General features: G+C 34.2%; 1 protein-coding gene across 1 annotated transcript; it reads right to left on the bottom strand.

Moving 5' to 3' along the window:
• Positions 1-3,830: 3,830 nt before the first annotated feature.
• Positions 3,831-12,633, bottom strand: LOC113099181 (TBC1 domain family member 15-like). The gene is made up of 10 exons (XM_026264281.1): positions 12,255-12,633; positions 8,744-8,929; positions 8,437-8,555; positions 7,896-7,999; positions 6,729-6,796; positions 5,871-6,017; positions 5,658-5,748; positions 5,429-5,577; positions 5,151-5,292; positions 3,831-4,459 (listed from the first exon to the last, which is right to left on the bottom strand). Exons 1-10 carry the CDS (start codon positions 12,478-12,480, stop codon positions 4,297-4,299), a joined length of 1,395 nt encoding a protein of 464 aa, XP_026120066.1. The 5' UTR covers positions 12,481-12,633; the 3' UTR covers positions 3,831-4,296.
• Positions 12,634-16,303: the final 3,670 nt, after the last annotated feature.

Below are 16,303 nucleotides of genomic sequence, written 5' to 3'. Positions count from 1 at the left end.
TTGATGGTCACAATAGTGACCGGTGACCGAACATACAACCCCATTTTTCACACACTTGACAAATCATTTGGACATATATATTTTTTGACATTTGGGATTAAACGGATTAATGAAAGAGTCTTATTACTGTTCTTTGTTCAAAATTAGTTTTGCTCATAAAGTAACAATACACACATTGAGGAACATTTTTAGCAAAATTGGAAGCAGCACAGTTAAATGAAAAAGAGCCTTGCTGACACTAACGATTGCAATCAAGTTCACATACTTCCTGTAACCAGCGTTATCTCCAAATATCTCTCCTACAAAGGGTATAATTCTGCACATGCACAAAACAAACTTCGGTATGTACTAGATATTGAAAACATGGAATGCGTGCTGCAGAATCAGATATTATCTGTGATGAATTTTTCAAAACCACTTTAACTGCAGGCGTCAGTTAAATAAGATAAGATGTGTGAAGCGGTGTTTGCAGAACTCTGAAGTTGTGATGCAGAGAAATGTTACTGTTTACCACAGTATGCGTGTCTCTCTGTTTTGGTTTGACATTTCCTACTACAGTATGTGATAAAGGCTTTATATCCATTATAAATCATGCACAACTCTCCTCGGTTTGCAGTGTTTCAAAGTTCATGGGAAGGCTTCACATGTTGTACAAACAAAATACGGAAGTATAAAAATATGTAACATTTCAAAACAAAGGATGTTACTAAATAAACAGAGTACACAATATTTTCCAGTATTCTAGAAGTCACAAATTGTTGATTCTGAATGCAAACACAACACATTTTGTTAATAATCAAGTTAATAATAATGTGATCTCAAGGAAGATGTGCCAGCTTGAGCTTTGCCACCTTTTCTTGGCATGCTTGAATGCATATTATATGTGAAACGAATGGGCTTGGAAGGGTCTTACAACTAAATGTAAAAGATTTAAAAGTGCTTATCTAGAGTGCTTTTGCTTAGTTTTATTCCCCTTGCCCAGGTAAGCCACATATATCTCCTTCATCTTAGTGAGGACCATAGAGGAAACCTCTTCAGGGTAGAAGGTCTTTATCTTGCCTTTGTTCTCCACTTCCACCTTGGGTTTACTATCATTGTTGATTACCTTAAAGGGCCAGTGCTTCATGTCAGACTGAACCACTGGGTCATCAAAGCGCCGGCCAATCAGGCGCTTGGTATCTTTTGAACCAATAAGATGACAACAATAACAACAAACTGCTGTTGGTCGCTGCTAACAAAGACTTTACAGTATTTACAGTACGTCTCGTTTTTAGTTTTATATTTATATTAACCGCACTGCCATCTTATGGGGAACAGTAGCATCAACAAGTGTCAATGTGATATCAATGTATCATGTTTTGGCAAATTATGAGCTGCCTTACCGAACATTGTGTTGTTGGGGTTCATGGCTACTTGGTTCTTGGCGGCATCTCTGATCGGACTTTGGTGTCTGTGAAAGCAAGAAATCTGGAGGTTGTTCTGTTCCCCTGGTCATTGGCGATGATTTCCACCTTTCCATGCTAGATTCCCACAGTAGGTGTTGCCCAAATCAATACCCACTGTAGGTATGTTTAAATTTGGTAATTTTTAGTAGGTAATATTTTTTATGTAGAAGAAAATTGTGACTCTGTTTATTTTGTGTGTGTGTGTGTGTGTGAGAGAGAGAGAGAGAGAGAGAGAGAGAGAGGCTTGTTATCTCATGATTATATTTTGAGACTTTAGCCTGGATTTCACAGACAGTCACACAATTTTTCTTATTTTATTTATTTATTCTTTTTTTAAAGAATGAAAGATATTGCATATTCAATCTGGACAAAAATAATCGGTATCAGTAATAATTTGTGTTAGTCTCTAAATAAAATAGGTATAGAGTGAATGGGGCATGTTTCCAGCTACATCCACGTTTGTTCTGCAATCATGCCACACTGAGCGATCAGCTGCTTTAGAAAGCACTAGATTTCCTGCTTGGATCCATGCCATGAGTGTGAGTAACAACTGTGCTCTGTCACTGCACACTGCTCACTTAATTCTTAATTCATTATCGTAATTCATTATAGAGATCGAACATTGTCTTATATTATCTTGCAATCAAATATTGTGAAATGCTAAATCAACCAGGGTGGTATACAAAGAGAACATAATGTTTCACTCCTACCTAACTTTGCAAAGCAAATCAAATGAAGGATAAAAAAAATAAAAAAAATAAATAAAAAGACCTGACAAAGAAGCAAGTTGTTTCAACATTCAACTTATTAGTGCAAAAGGGTCGCAAATTTAGCTCAAATAAGTTAACTGAATAATTTAAATATTATACTGTATATTTCCTATAAATTAAAGAAAATATTGGAGAATTTCTTAGAATAACAAAACAACATTAAACATTTTTAGACATGTTGGCCAACCTGGTTGTATTTTAAGCATAAATATATAAAACATGTCTTATATTTTGCATTAAATGAATATTTCTTTAATAGTTTTCAATTTTTTCAATAACTTGGGTAACAGGATCAACCCTAAACCTGACAAATGCTGTAACAAAGAAATGGAATAAGACTTGTCTTGTCTACTTGTCTTCCCATCATGCTTATGGAAAGGCCCAAAGGATGTCGGTCACTGTATGTAATTAGAGGAAAGAGCCATGAATCATAGATGATGATCAGCTTCAACAGTAAAAGTATTTTAGATAAAAAAAAAAAAGTCATATATACCTATTCAAATCACCATACTTTATTTCACAAAACATTTAATATAGCAGTCTCTATAGCAGTAGATTAGGCTAGCATGCATGAGTCTATTCTTTATGAAGTGACTCACTAGAAACTGACAAGTTTAAATGTCACAGTACTCTTAAAATAAAACTCTCAGTTTCTCTCTCTCTCTCACACACACAAACACACACACAAACACACACACACAGAGAGAGAGAGAGTTCATCAATGACATGAACAACTCATTTAAAATGTGCAGATAAATTCATTAATTCAGGTTGACATTGCACAGTGTCTTTTCATTATTGCTACATTAATTAAAACACAATGAACATGTGCAAAATTTCAGTGAACAGCATCAAAATTACAGTACCCATTCCCCAAAACTGTGTTGGTAAGTGATTTCATATTCCTAGAAAACAACTTCAACTGCATTCCCTCACTAATCATGTCAGCTTCTGACAAATAATAACCAAATGTGCAATATTCCCTACTCATATGCCTCTTTCATAATAAATAATGCAGTGTGGTCTCGGAGTACTATTAGTGATCAGTACATACTTAAGCACGGTTCAATTAGTAAGACAACACCACTGAGGGTCTTCCAGAGCTTCTCAGAACTGAGACTATGTTTCAATTATATTGTGCTCTAATGTGATTACTATGCAGACACAGGATGTTTCTGAGACTGGATTATACTCAAGTCAGATCTTGCTTAGATCACCAATAGGGATTTCTTCTTTCTGTTTCATACAGCTGTAAAAATCCTGTTTAAACAAAGTGAATTTTGACATTACACGCTGCACCTTAACATGCAATGCATCTCCGCAGTCAGTAGGCTTAAAGGAATAGTTCACCTAATGATGAATATTTGCTGAAAATGTACCCATCCTCAGACCATCCAAAATGTTAGTTTCTTTGTGGGAACAGATTTTAAGAAATTTAGTATCACTTTCTAATGATTTAAAGTTAAAATGCATCAAAGAAGGCTTTGTTTCTTATAAACAGGTATTTTTTTCACTTTACATGTAGTGTGGATTACTTGTGGATTATTGTGATGTATTTATCAGCTGTTTGGACTCTCATTCTCACGGCACCCATTCACTCCAGAGCATCCATTGCTGAACAAGTGATGTGATGCTAAATTCCTCCACATCTGTTCTGATGAAGAAACAAACTCATCTAAAACTCAGATGGCCTGAGGGTGAGTACATTTTCAGCAAGTTTCCATTTTGGGTGAAATATTGCTTTAATCAAGTCTTCAGTACTATTAAATATCTGTTCAAGCATGATCAGGGTAAAAGTGATATACAATACTTATGTGATGATCTTAGAGTGAATAAATTAGTATTTTGAGCTGTTCTCACATAAATTCTGGCACCATAATAAAAGCCTGGGAAATTAAGATCAAATACTGTAGGAACTGTATGGAAGAAGTCCATCTGGTTCCCACAAAACCCTGGTTAAAAACAGCATCATTCTTTAGAATAAAATGAAAGTCCCACTGGGACATAAAATCACATTTTTTTCCAGGAGTTTCTGTCAACAAAACTCTTTTCTTGAAAATTCCACTTAAGGCCTTTTGGTCTCAGGAGAAAAGGTTACGTAGTTGATATAAAAAGTGGTCCTCTTTGCTCTTGCGCATGCGACAGCGGCCTCTCAGATAGTCCCAGGCTGAGCGTTTGCAGTAGTTGTAAAAATGTTCCTCAGTTTTTTTCAGGGTGCTGTTCAGGTCCATCTTGCCCTGCAGACTGACCATGGACAGCATGATTAGATGATTGTACTCCATGAATGAAAACAGTGTATTATATAGTAGCCCCAAACCAATTTGCATTATTTAGACATTTAAGGCATTGCATTATATATATATATATATATATATATATATAAAAATATATATATATATAAAAAAATTGTATTTTAACATTTTAACACTTGGTTGGATATTTTGTCTGCAATTAAGACTGTTAAGTGCAGTTTCACAAAAAAATAAAAAAAAATAATGCTTTGTCCATACTACTACAAACGGTATAAAATATCAAGACAACAACAAATATAAGGTCTGGGAATAAATTCTAAACCACAACCATGAGACTTTAGAATTCATTTGTATATTTTCTGTTTTCATTTTAATTCTTGATGTTTTAGTAATTTTGTTGCATTTGTCATTTTTATTTATTTTATTTTTTATTATTTAGAAAAACTTAAAGTTTTTAAGTTTTTGCATGTAACAAAATAAGAAATATTGCCTTAGCAACCAGCAATAATTTTCAATATTTTATTTCAGTCCATGTTTATTTCAAGTACTGAAATTATTATGGCTCAAGTTTTTACATTACAATGAACCATCCCAATCTACTAACTATTCTCCACCACACACACAAACACACACACACACACACACACACACACACAAACACACACACACAAACACACACACACCTGCTGGTAAACTGTATGAGCTGAGCATCGTTCCTGCAGCTGAGTAAAGCTTCTCGGTTCTCCAGTAAGATGGTGGCACACATGAAGAGTTCAAAGGTGAAGTCTCTGTTTACGGCTTGGAGCTCCTTCACAGGTTCATCCTCTGGAGATCACAGTCATAAATCAAAATCATTTCAAATATATTAGTCTTTATGTTTCACCATTTGGGCTTGATAAACAGCGTTTGAAAGGCATTAAACCTTCAGGTTTCTTAAAAAGCTATATGAAAGAACTTTTACCCAGGCTGTATTTGCGTGCCAGTCTCTCCTGATATCGAGCCCGATCCACCTGCTGCGAGATGAGCTCCAGATGATCACAGCTGAAAATCTCGAACAGACGCAGAGCATCGCTGTGCTCAAACTCCCGCTGGAAACCCAACAGAAGCCACCTGAATGGAAGACAAGAGAAAGACTTATCAAGTGACAGAAAGAGAAGAGAAGAGAAAAGAAAAAGAAAAATGAAACCCACCTGTGACAAAAAGTGATTTTTTCCATGTTGTCTGTGACCAGATGGGAGTATAGTTGAGGATCAAGCTCTTTTAGTAAAGCAGCTTCCAACTCTGATAAACACCACAACAGACACAGCATTTGGCCATCGTTACTAATAGATCCAGTTAGAAATTGTACAATTATTACTGCTAATAACAGATCTAAATGGTTTGGAAACGCAAAGGAAACTCACCCATTTTGCGATACAGTCCATCAGCACAGAAGTCTTTAGAAAACTTCTCCATGTAGCAGGAGAAGCTCCAGTAAGTGTCCACTTCTGAGTGCAGCACCTCCAGAAAGCGACTGCACAGATCATTCATACCCTGGGCGTAACTTACTTCTGCAGAGACCAGAGAAACAATCTGATGATTAAAAGGTTACTCCACACCAAAATGAAATTTTGACAGTGTATTTTATTTGGCAGTCTATGAGTCTATGAGATGTCACAATCTTCCTGGTTTTCATCCAAAATATATTAAATTGTGTTCTGAAAGCGAACAAAGCTTTTATGGGTTTTGACATTGGGGTAACTTTCATTTTAGGCCTGAGTATTTGCAAACACAGAGTTTAACCACTAGATGTCGCCCAAAAATCAGATCATAAACTTTAAAATAAAAGAGTTCAAATAAACAATACAGTTAAAAAGTTAGGGGTCAGCAAGATTTTATAATATGTCTGCCTTTATTTGTTAAACAAAAAATACATTAAACATCAATATTAGTAAAAAAATATTATAATTAAAAAAAAAAAAATTCTATATTGTACATTTTAATTTATTCTTGGGATGGTAAAGCATAATTTTCAGCAGCCATTACTTTAGTCTTCAGCGTCATTTGATCCTTCAGAAATCATTCTAATATGCTGCTCAAGAAACATTTCTTATTATTATCATCAATAATGTTTACAATAACAATATCATAATAATCAATAACAGCATTTATCTTTATTGTTAATTGTAAAATGTCTCTTTGCTCAATTAAAATATGAATATATATATATGTGTGTGTGTGTGTATATATATAGACCAAAAAGTGTATTTACAACCACATACCTGGGTGAAAAGCAGCATATGTGATTAGGATATCTCTCAAGACAAGCAGGTTACCCAAACCTTCATTCCTGTGAGGAAACACAATGATTACAAAGTCTTTCTCCAGGCAATACTGTATTCTTCAAAGGACTGATTTCTGAATCAAATCTGCTTTTACTCTGTTAAAACACTACAACTAAATTAAATTAATCTTTATCATTTTATGTCTGCTGGTATTTTAAAATTGAGTCTATTGTTATCAGGAAAAATATGACTGGTATGTAGAAAGTTTGTGTTTGATGTTGCTGCAGCAAAACAGGCTAATGTTATATTAGTTTATATGATTATCATTAGTTTTTTTTAAGTTTTTTTTATACCATATTCCTTCTACAACATCATTTACACTTTTAAACGTCTTTCTGTTTTATGCATATGTATTCTGTATTCTGCATGCCTATAATTGCAGTTTATATAATTATACTTTTCTGCTCTTTCTGTGGATTCTCTATGTACTTGGACACTGAAGTATACTTTCAAAGCGAGCCGAGCTGACCGTACTCAAATCGAGTTACTGTTTAACCACAGTAAAATGATGAGACAGACTCCTGCGTGTTATTTACGTCGAGCTCCAAGGTTGACTGATAAATTGGTGTGGCAATGACATGTTTACTTTGAGCTGGCAACTCACATTACTGATGCAAAAAATGAGGCAACTGTGGTTTGTTTAAACAAACATGAGAACCAATTGACTGTCTACTTTCTTCAGCAGAAATGAAGAATACTGAGGATCTCTGCTTTTTGACAAAATAAAATTTGAAAGAAAACAAAATGGGTTGTAGATAACTATAGAAATGATTTATGTAGCCATAGAGATTAATAATTAAACACGGAAATCTGAACAAGGAACAAGGAAATCTTTCCTGAAAGGAAATAAATCAAACAGTCATGAATGAGGACTGCAGGGTGGATAATGAGCCTGATAAAAAGTCATAACAATATGTTAACAAAAAGAACCAACAAAATATATTTTTGTCACCATCTTGCCTTTTACCATTTGTCAATATACAACTTTAAAAAATAGATTTTTTTTTTTGAAGTTCTAAAAGGATTGTGATCATAAGTGCTTTTCCACTATTTCCATGACTAGGATTTTCTTTATTAAACTGCACAAATGAAACAAGTTCTCACCGGAAGTATGGAAGATCTCGGTCTGTTCGGGGAACATCTTTGTCAATGATGCGTACGGCCTCCTGAAGCTCTTCCAGGTCAAAGGTTACCCGTTTAAATAACACCTGCAAATTAAAGTCAGCATGAAATCAACATGGATCCAACTTCTTATTATGCTTTCTTGGTCTTATTGTGAATTTTTCTCTTTGTAATAACTCTTTGTAAAAAAAATCCAAAGTAATCAAAAGTCCTTTTATTTTTTAGTTCCTCTAACCAACGTCATGTAATTTCATAACTGTATGTGTTTCTTTCTTCAGTGGAACACATAACAAGATATTCTGCCAAACATTTTTGGTCCTCATTGACTTTTATAGTATTTTTTTTTTTTGGTTCATACTATGGAAGTCAATGGAAAACAAAACTGTTTGGTTACCAACATTCTTCAATATCTTCTTTGGTGTTGCACAGAAGACAGATTTGGTTTGGAACAACACGAGGGGGAGTAAATGATGACAGAATTTGCATTTTTGGCTGAACTATCATTTTAAGCAGGGACTTTTACCTGAGCCTGCAGTTGCAAGAAGGACATCTTCTCTCCAGCCTCTTCAGACTCAAACTGCTGGTTATTCTGCTCTCTGTCCTGCCTCTGCTCAAAATACTTCACTGCTGTCAGCAGTTCAGCTGAAAAAAAAGGAAAAACAGGAAGAAACAGAGAGAACAAAGGATTTGATGTATTATTAGTTCATCATCAGTTATGTCAGTTATGTATATACCAGAGGTTTTCACTATCAACATCGAATTATATCGAGTTGATAAGGGCAAACTATATCATATTAAAAGTGTTTGTTCTGCTCGAAAATATAATTTACCATCAGTGCCATTAAGACGCAGATGAACGGCTCCAGGAAGCAGCTGTTGCCACTTCCTCTTCATGACCTGATAGCGCACCGCCATCTGCTCCAGCAGCAGGGGGCGCTCCAGAGCCGTAGAGCTGCAGGGGTACATGCCAAACAGAAAACGCCAAACCAGACCACGTTCATCGGGCGCCACGCCACCTGAATCACACAAACAGGACACAAATCAACTTCAGCTGAAGATGATATACTGTGAACTATGTCTTGGGAAATGCGCTGTTTCACCATGGACCCTTTTCACAGACTGTGATGACACGTTACAGTTATAATAAACATCATAAACCTAGTTTTTTATTTTATAACTAAACTTTATAGCTTACAGAAAACTGGTTAACACTGCTGCACATTGGCTGAGGGAGTGACTGTAAGTTTGACATCGTTCTCATTTCTGACCAACATAAGACAGAGACACAGTTTTGTGGATTTTTTCTTCCTTTTGCTATTGGAACAAATGCAAACGCAATTATATTTGATGTAGTTTTCACTAACTACTATAGAAGTTTACCTAATTCTGACAACTTCTCCTGAGAACCTCGGACATGTGAAAATTATTGATTACAGTTCCTTTGAATTGGCGAGTATACAGACTATTTTTGAGAGCAGATTTTTTTACAGACTTAATTTTACAGAAATTAAAATAAATTATACTATATATATTATTTTATTATACATATATATATATATATATATATATATATATATATATATATATATATATATATATATATATATATATATATATATATATATATATATATATATATATTTAACTCCCTCAATTGCATATCCATTTAAAATGAAGTCTATATATATATATATATATATATATATTTTTTTTTTTTACTCCCTCAATCGCATATCCATTTAAAGTTGCAAACGGATAACTTGCTTAAAAATAATTGTCAGCTGATATTGTCAATGTTCATAAATGCAACTGATTGGAAAGCCAATAGATTAGTATTAAACGAATACACAGTTCAAACAAAAGTACTGACTAAACAAACAGTGCATCATCACTTTTAAGATACCAACTTTTAATTGCATCACTTTAAAGATATGGGTTACACGGTTAACTTCAGCATCCGCATCGCATTAGCAATTCAGCATTACACAATGAGCTGGCACAGTCGGCCAAGAGAGAGTTTGAGGGTCCACACACAGAGCAAAATAACTTCTAATCCCCTTCTAGATCAGCTTTATCCTTCTTACAGAGCTGTTTATGTAATATGTTCAGGAAATTCTGATGTCATCGAATAAGAGGAATGTGTTTTGTAAATGAGAGGCCTTCACACACACAGCAGAAGATATACTGAAGCACGTTTGCTGAAGGCCTGCCTGTTGGAAAGCTGGTCCGACTTTTTTAATCATGTTGTATGCATTAAAAAAAATTGGTGATGTGGTCACATTTGCATCACACTCTTGTGCCACTTGCTTTTGTTGTAAGATTAGAGTGTGAATATTAAGTTTTAAATGTGACTAGATCTCATGAATGTTAATAGGTGCAGATCTGAGTTACTTTACTGAATAGATTACTACAAGGCCATCAAGACAAATCACATCACTTACTCAAAATGAAATAAGCTGATTAATTGAAATAGCCAAATATTTTACCATTGAAATTATATTCATAAAAAAACAAAAAAAAAACACGAAAATTTTAAATGACTCAAGCCCAACCCATCCAAGATGTAGAAAAGTTTGTTTCTTTATCAGAACAGACTTGGAGAAATTTAGCATTCCATCACTTGCTCATAAATGAATACAGTGAAAGCAGTGAATGGGTGCCGTCAGGATCATCACAAGTAACCCACACGACTCCTGTCCATCAATTAACATAACATGAAGTGAAAATCTTCATGTTTTTAAGAAACAAATCCATCATTAAGATGTTTTTATCTTCAAATCATTGCTTCCAGCCAAAATACAAGCCCTCTTTCTGAAATCTCTAGTAAAAACGTCATCTTGTCTGAATCAGGAGAGAAACATACAAAGATCAAGCACTGCTGTTTGGCCTCTCATTCTGACGGCACCCATTAGAGGATCCATTAGTGAGCAACTGATGTAATGCTAAATTTCTCTGTACCGATAAAGAAACAAACTAACCTACTGTACATCCTGAGGCCACCTATACATGAGTTTGTTTCTTTATCGTACATTTTAGGCCTACTGTACAGTAGACTTGTTTAACTCTATAAGAGCACTGAATTCAGCTAGCAACCCTACTGTCTGTTGTCACATCTAAAGTATGACTAATCCTGTTAGCAGGGACCATATCATTCTACACAGCAGATTCTATAGCTCTCATGATTACTAAAAAGTAGGGGTATGACGAGAGACACTTATCCCACGAGACGAGACACGAGACTGGATTCATGAGAACAAGACAAGACAAGATTTTTTTTTTTTTTTTTTTTTTTTTAAGAAATCCTCAATGATGAATTATTTGATTATTAGTTGAATTATTTTATTCAAATGATAAACAAAATGCAAAAATGTAGGAGCATTTTAAAATCAACTTGTGCTTTATGAAATTAAACTTCTATTAAGCTATATATCTATATAAGTGGAGATCACGGAACAAAATGTAAAAAAAAAAAATAAAATAAATAAATGAGGGAGTAAGTGTCTCAATTCAGTTCAAGGCTGGCGACAAAACTTGCTTCTCACGCTCCACTGACACTCACGATCTGAAATAGTTGTAATAGACAGTTGAATCTTTGTCTTTCAGGAATAAGATTGTGTGTGTTTGAATTGAGATTGCAATCTTTGCACGATTAATTGTGCAGCTCTAATGTAAACTGCAAATTGTTTTGCGAGGATATCGTCACGTTCCGACTGGTCTCGCGAGATCCCCACTAAAAAGCCATTCTTCATCTGTGTGTAGGAAAGCAAATCACTTGACTGTCACTTGACAAGAGCAAGCCAGTCATCCAGCTGTTATATATGTTAATTACTTCCTTTTGAATACAATAATATGCAATTGAACTTGATTGCTAGAGATAACAGTATCAGAAAATGCACACATTTGTTTGTTTACAATAGTAAAGACTTTCATGGAAATCTGTTGTTTTTATTTTGACCTAGTTATTGTATTGTATCATATTTTTATTTTTTTTCTACCTCTAAACATAACACTCACACAAGCCCTTCTGCATTTTTACATTTTCATTAAGACATATTTAATTTGTAGATTTAAGCCATTTAACAAAATTTGCATATATATATATATTTTTTAGAATTTATACGTTTATCAATAATAATAATAATTATATATATATATATATATATATATATATATATATATATATATTTTTTTTTTTTTTCAGAATTTATACATTGTGATTCAAACGTACATGTTAGATTAGATGAAATAGTACTATCAAATCATGAGGCTGGTGGTCATGTTTAATAGTCATTCATTTCCAATGGCCAGATTATGCCATGATACCGGCTCTGTGAGTATTACCGTTTTTAAAAATATGCATCCTGAGCCTGGATTCGTCCACTCGCCCCTCTGCGTCCATCACGCCTGGAAGCGACATGCTCGCGCAGGCGGACTCAGGTGAGATCACAGGTGCGACGGACCGACAGACGCTGCACTGTACTCCCTTCAACTTCCCAGAGGGTCCATTACTGTCCAGATGGTTTTGACCTTTACTTTCTACATGTGATTCATCACAAGATTCAATCATTTTGTCAAGTACTTTAAAGACTCTTTCTCTCAAGCATTGAAGGTGTCGTGAGGCGATAAAAGCGTCAGGTAAAAAGTTCTCGGCAATGTTTTCGAAAGCTCATTTTAGTCGAATGAGAAAATGTTTTGATAGTTAGCACACCCCTCCTCCCTTGTCATATGACTTAAACCTCTCTCTCTCTCTCTCTCTCTCTCTCTCTCTCTCTCAAGGCTTATCTCTCAAGGCCCTGGAGATGCAACAGCTGTGGCCAAAGGTCAGCAGCTCCCCCATGTGGTGAGTGGCTTTTATCATTTTTATTATAATGATAATCATAATGTTTATAATATAATAGTACATATTAACATCTCACAACTGATCACCAATGCTGTGTCTGTGTATGTCCCACATCTGTTCTTGATGTACCAGTGTACTAAACATTTGGCCTGCTGAAAGTCTCCATGAGTCTGGCAGTGTTTGGTGATGTTTTCACCGGGTGTGCTGTACACTTCACCTGGCCCCTGCTTTACCCAGTTTTGAGTGTGAGCCTTTCCTGTGACAAAGAACACAAATGTATTCTACTGATGAGGAAACATCCAAAATATATTTTAAGTTATTTAATCTTCTCGAGCCAAGTTTCAGCAATCATGCAAGCTCATATTAATAATGATAATGAAACTGCACATTTAGTCACAACTGGCACACAACATTGTTCAATGCATGAATGCTGACACATGACACATTTTCACTTTGAATGCACTTATGGAAACAAATGAAAATTGTTTAGAATTTGATTTGTTTTGTCTTTAAAAATAATTGAGACTGCTTGGCAATTACTGGCCTCCAAAGATGTGAAACCACTACTGAAAATACTGGATTTTTTTTATTAGAAAGTAAATTTTCAGCATAATAGTTTCAGTGAAATTATTTTTGTAAATTCAAACAATATCATGATGCTTAACATATAACAGATAAAAATAAATAAATAAATAAAATGTATTAAACCTACAAAATTATACCCATCAGAATAGTATTTTTATTTCAAAAATAGCTAAAACATCACTAAAACATCATAAAATATTGCAGAGAATATTTTGAGAAATACAGGGGAAAATGTATGGATTTTAGCCTCATGTATACATTTTTAACTAGTGGTTTTTAGCTGAATAAGAAAATAATTAATAATTAAATTAATAAATTTAAAATAATGTAATTATCAAAAATAATAAAAAATAGAAACACAAGGCTGAAAATAAGAGTAAACGTGTTACCTGAGTAAATAGCAAAGACAGCAGCAAATATGAAATTGAAATTTTAAAAACAATGATCTTTTACATGAGCAACGAATCAAATGAGAATCAAATGCCTTATTAGATACAATGTCACTTAATACACACTTATCTGAAGTTAAGATTAAGATTAATACTAACTTGTCTGTCCTTATTCATGACATTTTACAAGTTACATTCGATGCAAGCAACAAAACAGATAATTTAATGTGAAGAATGTTTCCCCAGATAAGCTAATGACACATGAAAACATGATATTTTGCAAAATTGATATACGTATAAAATATTGTCAGTCCAGTTTTGCCATTTTGGGTGGGTATGATCACTGAAAACGTTTGAAATAAATGCTAAATCATTTTGCTTGGTCTCGTGTGACCTACCTCGGAGCTACTAATCAGGGGCTTCCTACAGTTTTGTTGTTAATATTAGAACATGAATCTGTTCACGTGTCAGAAACAGACTTTCTCACATCTGTTTCCGTCTCACTTCCTGTGCCGTACATATTTAGAAACGATGAAAATCTCACCTGCAAGACTTGTCTAATCAGTTTATTATTTATTATTTTCTATGCAAATTGTGTGTGTTGGCCAAGGTTAATGCTTAAAAAAGGGCAGATCTATGATGTGATGATATGCCTGTGTTACATGAAACAGTAAAGCTATTCTAAATGCGGTCATATTCGTGAGATGTTGTTTATGATGTTATTATTATTATTATTATTATTATTATTATTATTATTATTATTATTATATATATAATAAATATATATATATATATATATATATATATATATATATATATATATATATATATATATATATTTTTTTTTTTTTTTTTTTTTTTTTTTTTTGCATTTCCTTCTTTAAGTCAGTTCTTTAACAACAGCCAGAGCACCATTCCTGTGTTACCAGCACCTGCTCTCTCGCTTTTTCTTTTTTCTTAATTTCCTGAGTGTAGCTGCTAATTGGATGAGCATAATGTGCAATAATCCAATAAGAGTCTCATCTCCCTTTAAAAGCCTTTTGCCCTTGCACTATGGCGGATTCGCTATTTACATGGTGAAATTTGCAAGAGCAAAGGAGAAAGTGCACGAGCAGACCATCTACAGGGCTCAATAATAACCTCTTACATTGTAATCCTTTAATGTTTAATATTTTGAACGTTTGTGTGATGCTGCACGTCCCTGTGTGTGTATTAAGCAGAGTGTAGGAATGTTGTGCACCCGCCTATAGGCCATATTACTAATGCGCCTAAGTAAAAATAAAAAAATAATAATAATAACACTGCACAATTGACTTAAGCCAGGCTTTAGTTGGTTAGTGGCACAATAATTTTCAGTTGCCTAGCAGCGTGCCAACAATGCACCTGAATGCACCTCATATTCAGAACAGATGGGCGCAAGTGCAATATATTTCTTCCACTATAAAAGTGAAGCCAAAACATTCTCAGGCCCTGTCCCAAATTGCACCCTAATCCTTTGCAGTCTTCCTCTGAGTCCACACTTTCGTGACATATTGCTACTTTGACTAGAAGGTAGAAGTTGGCTGCGAAAATTAATTAAATGAATGCGAAAAGCTTAAATGAGGAAGGGGACACCCTACGGTCTCATAGACTTTACAGATACACACAAACAGCGACCATTATGTCCTCAAGACCGCAATTACACATGAAGTGTGCAATTTGGGACAGGGTCTCAATATGACTAATCACATTTGTCCGCACAGTAGTGATTGTGAGGTGGAGCCGCAGTGTCAAACTTCTGCAGACCCAATTGCAAGATCACAATCATGACATCACTCCCCCGTTTTTATAGCATCAAATAACTGATTAAAAGAAAACATATTAGATAAAAGCACCCTTGAACATACAGTACAAACATGATAAGAACTACCAAAAATTATGTTAACAACCATTGGAATTTTTTTTTTTTAAGTTTAATTTGAGAATTGAATTAGTCTCATGTCTCATTAGGTTACATGAAGAGGTTGAGGTTATTTTTAATAAAAGTAATGCTTTCATTATTATTAAAATCTTTATACAAAAATATTACCTTCATTATAATTTGATTACAAAAATATATATGTTTATATTTTTGTTGTGCTTTCCCCTTTACTGTTTTTTATTGATTGAAAAATGATTCAAATAATGAATAGGCCTTTTTTAAATGGATTTGAATTTTTTTTTTTACAATCGGTCACTAGATGGCTCCCATTTATTTTCATACTAGTATGAAATGTGACAAAAGGTTAGTTTAGGGAGATTTTGCTACTGCAGGGTGTTATATGAGAATGTTCTCTTGTAAGTATCTTCTGCTTTTGATGTATTTGGAAATAGTGATGGTTAACACTAGGCTAAATGTGATTTCTTTCCACAGTAAAGGAAAAAGAGCTGACTTTATTTCCTTAAAGGGGGGTGAAATGCTATTTCATGCATACTGAGTTTTTTACACTGTTAAAGAGTTGGATTCCCATGCTAAACATGGACAAAGTTTCAAAAATTAAGTTGTACGTTGTACGTTTCCGGTTTGTCACAAGTTTCGGAAAGTTTTTTTCGAGTAT

The sequence above is a fragment of the Carassius auratus genome, unplaced genomic scaffold (assembly GCF_003368295.1).
Source record: "Carassius auratus strain Wakin unplaced genomic scaffold, ASM336829v1 scaf_tig00216878, whole genome shotgun sequence".
Classification (NCBI taxonomy): Eukaryota; Metazoa; Chordata; class Actinopteri; order Cypriniformes; family Cyprinidae; genus Carassius; species Carassius auratus.
The sequence above is the reverse complement of the archived record's forward strand: the minus strand, read 5'-3'. Positions and strand labels throughout refer to the sequence as shown.